This window comes from Halichoeres trimaculatus, unplaced genomic scaffold (genome assembly GCF_033239565.1).
Source record: "Halichoeres trimaculatus isolate MK-OKI-2021-1 unplaced genomic scaffold, fHalTri1.1 fHalTri1_scaffold_8, whole genome shotgun sequence".
NCBI classification, from domain to species: Eukaryota; Metazoa; Chordata; class Actinopteri; order Labriformes; family Labridae; genus Halichoeres; species Halichoeres trimaculatus.
This window is the reverse complement of record NW_027437186.1, coordinates 14,238,111-14,242,505: the sequence shown is the minus strand read 5'-3', so window position 1 is coordinate 14,242,505 and position 4,395 is coordinate 14,238,111. Positions and strand designations below refer to the sequence as shown.

The 4,395-nt window shown below is 45.8% G+C and overlaps 1 protein-coding gene across 1 annotated transcript; it reads left to right on the top strand.

Moving 5' to 3' along the window:
- Window positions 1–1,953: 1,953 nt before the first annotated feature.
- LOC141795480 (forkhead box protein G1-like) lies at window positions 1,954–3,795 on the top strand. The gene has a single exon (XM_074676375.1). The coding sequence runs from the start codon at window positions 2,346–2,348 to the stop codon at window positions 3,591–3,593; it is 1,248 nt and encodes a 415-aa protein (XP_074532476.1). The 5' UTR covers window positions 1,954–2,345; the 3' UTR covers window positions 3,594–3,795.
- Window positions 3,796–4,395: the final 600 nt, after the last annotated feature.

Below are 4,395 nucleotides of genomic sequence, written 5' to 3'. Positions count from 1 at the left end.
TTTTATATCATGCATCTTCCTGTTTGGTTTAAATTAACAAATCTGTGGCAAATTAATCAAAGGGTCATTTCAGTTAGTTGAATTTCGTAAATGTACATCAAATGTTAGATCAATTGATGAGAGCATCAGGTGCTTTAAAAAATTAAATCATGCACAGAACGATGTGCAGAAACAAGGTGAAAAACATAAACATTTTACAACTAGCTGCATACTTTGAGACCAAACAACGGCAGACATAACGGGAACCCCACGTGTAGTTGAACCATAACGACGCACATTTAAGTTTTCCTCTGACTGACCGAAAGTCACACCACTTAAAGTATAAACCTGACTGGCACTAACCACTTTGACCGTTTCACTTCGCCATGACGCTCACACCCATCTCCCCCTCTCTAGTGGGAACACCTGCAAGATTCACAGGCTCAACACACAGGCTCAACTCACAACGCTGTGTGGGAGCGCTCCATTTGTGTCAACCAACGCGGACGCCGAGCGGTGCATTCAATTACAAGGGGATGACCAACCTATGGGACGGGTCCAAGAAAGGGCTGCTGTTCCAGGAGAAGCGGTCGCACTGATTCGTTCGCTCGTGTTGAGAGTGTGGGCCCACAGCGCGGGTATCATCACCTCTAAACTCCTCACAGACCACGGCCTAGGTCATGACGTCCCCTTCATCAAAATGATGTGCTGGTTCAAGAAAGCCGCCGCAAAAAAAAAAATCAAGAGAAGTGACAATTTATATATATATATATATATAAATATATATATATATATATATATATATATATATATATATATATATATATATATATATATATATATATATATATATATATATATATATATATATATATATACACACACATATATATATATATGTTTTTGTTTGTGTGTGTGTGTTTGTGTGTGTGTTGAGAGTGTGCTTCCCGTTAAGTTAATTTATCGTGGCTGTGGAGAGTTTTCAGGAGAAGAAAGAAAAATACAGATTATCAGGTGAAGCTAAATCTAACCATTGCTGGCCTCGACCTTATGTACCAAAGGAATGTTTGAGGAGACAGTGAAATTACCCCTTTCAAGTAAAATAATGGTATGTGCTTGATTATACTTAAAGTAAATTTTTACCTTATTTCATTTTAAAACATGTTTAAAAGAATTTTCCACACTTGAAGAAATAAAAGCCTACTGGATTTTTGTAATTTATTAAAACTACTGTTTTATTTAAACTATACTTTCGGCTGTGAGTCAGTTTAAAAAAAACATAAATTGGCATCTTTGGTACTTAGACTACTTGTGCAGTAAATTATTATTATTGTTGATATTATTATTGATAGTGTTTTTTTTTTACCAAGCCCAGATGAGACACCACCAAGTGTGTTTGCGGTGCAGTACAGGTTGTTACCAACAGGAGACGCTCTGGTTACAGCCTAACAGAAATGAATCCTCGTGTGTGTGTGTGTGTGTGTGTGTGTGTGTGTGTGTGTGTGTGTGTGTGTGTGTGTGTGTGTGTGTGTGTGTGTAAGTTTCCTGTCCGGCAGAGTGATTTTTATTAGTAGACAATAGCGGCGCTCAGTGCTTCCCCGCCTCCCCCACCGCTCCCTGAAGAGGACACACACACACATACACACACACACACACACATACACACACTGTGCACGCGCTGTGTTTGCCGACATGAATTCAAACTATTACTGTCGTTGAGAAAACAAAGCCGGGGAGTCTGACTGCCCCCACAGCCTGCATGTGCGCTTTTACGTACACGCACGCACGAGCGCGTACAGGCTCAGACGGACGTGCGCTTTTACGCCTCGGCTCAGAATGGGATTTTACGCACACATACATAGACGAGAGGCTGCATGACGCACGGAACAATCACACGGACGAATTTAGGGAGAGGTGCACGCGCGTAAATACCGAAAGAGAGATTAAACGGGGCAGCTAAAAGTGACAGGTTTATGTTGCTGAAGACATTAAAGGTCTCACGTTGGAGACGAAAGCACGGAGAGGAAGAAGCAGAAAAGAGGAATTTGTTGACAAATTCACCAAGTTGGAGAGGCTCCTCCTCTCCGTGATGTAGCCGCGAGTCGGAACCTCCTTAATTACTAATTTCTTCTCATCCAAGCCACGCTCTCTCTCACTCCCCCTTCTCTCTCGCTCTTTCTCTCTCTGTCTGTCTCTGATCTCTCTTTCCACTCCTCCATCCATGCATCTCTCATCCTGACCCTCCTATCTCTCTCCTCTCTGTCTCTTTCGTTTCCAGACCGGATAACGGAGGCGGGCGAGCTTGGAGTTGTTCTTATATTTTAGTTGTTATTTATCTGTTGTTTTTGGGAGACCCGCCACCGGGCATGGAGGATATAAAGGACCCACCGACCGTCCACCGGTCCTCCTCCTTCAGCATCAAGAGTCTCCTGCTGCCCTCCAAGTGCGACAGACCGGACTTAGTTGCTGCAGCTGCCGCCGCGGTTGCCGGCATCCCCGGGACTCTCTCTCCTTCCCCGGGCTCTGACTCTGAGAAGTCACTTGAACCTCAAGAAGTGGACTCCACGGCCGGTGCTCTGGACACGGAGAAACCCGGTAAGGAGGAGCAGGGGGCAGAGGAGGAGGAGGGCGGAGGGGGAGGCGGAGGGGGGGATGGCATCAAGGCAACACCGGAGCAGAACACTAACGGTACTAATAACGGAAAAAACGGGAAATATGACAAGCCTCCGTTCAGCTACAACGCTTTGATCATGATGGCCATCAGACAGAGCCCCGAGAAGCGGCTTACGCTGAACGGCATCTATGAATTCATCATGAAAAACTTCCCATACTATCGAGAGCACAAGCAGGGCTGGCAGAACTCCATCCGGCACAATCTAAGTCTCAATAAGTGCTTCGTTAAGGTGCCCAGACACTACGACGACCCGGGGAAGGGCAACTACTGGATGTTAGACCCGAGCAGCGATGACGTTTTCATCGGCGGGACTACCGGGAAACTCCGGCGGCGCTCCGCCACCTCCAGAGGCAAGCTGGCCATGAAACGCGGGCTGCGCTTTGCGCCTCTCGGTTTGGGGATTAACGAGAGGGCAAACAACCCGCTCTACTGGCAGATTTCTCCTTTTCTCTCTCTTCACCATCACCACCATCACCCACACTACAACGGCTCGTCACCCGGGTTTTTGAACCAGGCTGCAGGTTACGGATCACTACTGCCTGCGGTGGAGCAGCTTAGTAACGGGGAGCTGGGACGCTCCATTCTCGGTGGGTCTGCCGCCGGGGCGCTGGGCTTGACGAACAGTTACGGTATGAATGCGTCGCCGGTCGGACTTCTCTCCGGACAGACTGCCGGGTATTTTGTCTCAGGGACCCAGCACGCTGCTGCAGCGGCTCAGGGGCCAACGGGAGGAGGACCACCGCCGCCTCCTCCACCGCCGCACCTCCAGCAGAGCGCACCAGGGTTCGGCGGCTTGGCGCCAAGCAGCTCCCCGCAGTCCCTGCTGTCGGACTCTCTTAGAAACACTTCTCTACCGGCCTTCTCTCCGGGAGTATCCGCGGGGTTCCCTGGGATGCTGTCCCATCAAAAGAGGGTTACCCCAAACGCTTTCCTAAACTGAAATCCCCTCCTCCCCCCTCCCCATCCACATCACCTCCCCGTGGACGGTACTGGGACGAGGACGCACAAAAGACGTCATGTTAAGGGCGAACATTAAGTGGTAAATATCAAAAATTGGTCGCTAAAATATACAGTATATACAAGAAGTGAAACTTTTGGCCATATTCCCGAAGAGCAACGGGTTTATTCTATTTTTTTTCTTTTTTTGTTGTTGTTGCATTTTACCGAAAAAGGGACAAACTTTGTTACCCGCGGGTTGTACAACTGTAAACTAGACTTGCCAAAGGTAACACTTAAGTATATTTCAAGCTATTTATATCTTGTAAAAAGATTTTCAGTTCATTCTTGGAGTCTTTTATTTATGTTTTGTATTTATTGTATAATGTATTTAAATTCTATTTGTCAGTGTATACTCATCAGTGTTAAGCATAATGGGTAGGGGTGAAGTAAGTAATACAGGGTTAATAATTATTTTATGAAAGACAATCGAGCAGAAAAAAGACAATCAGAGCTTTTTCGTTTCTTGTGTGTTTGGAGAAAAAAAGATTAGATAATGGATTTATAAAGCCTTAAAATCAGCTGAAACAATCAGGGGTGTATGAGGAAAAATAAGCCTACAAATCATATCTTTACTCAGGTTTGACCCCAGACAGGCCTCGTGACGGTGAAAATCCGAAAAGTAATGGGACTGTACTCTGTGAGGAGTTTCCTTCCAAAATAATGATATCCAAAGCAAATAAGGCTTATTTTCCAATATGGCGGGCCAAGAGTTAAGCCATAAGGCTAATAAACAAATGGATACA

Coding starts and splice junctions, on each gene's coding strand:
- LOC141795480 (XM_074676375.1), top strand. CDS start 2,346: ATGGAGGATATAAAGGACCCACCGACCGTCCACCGGTCCTCCTCCTTC.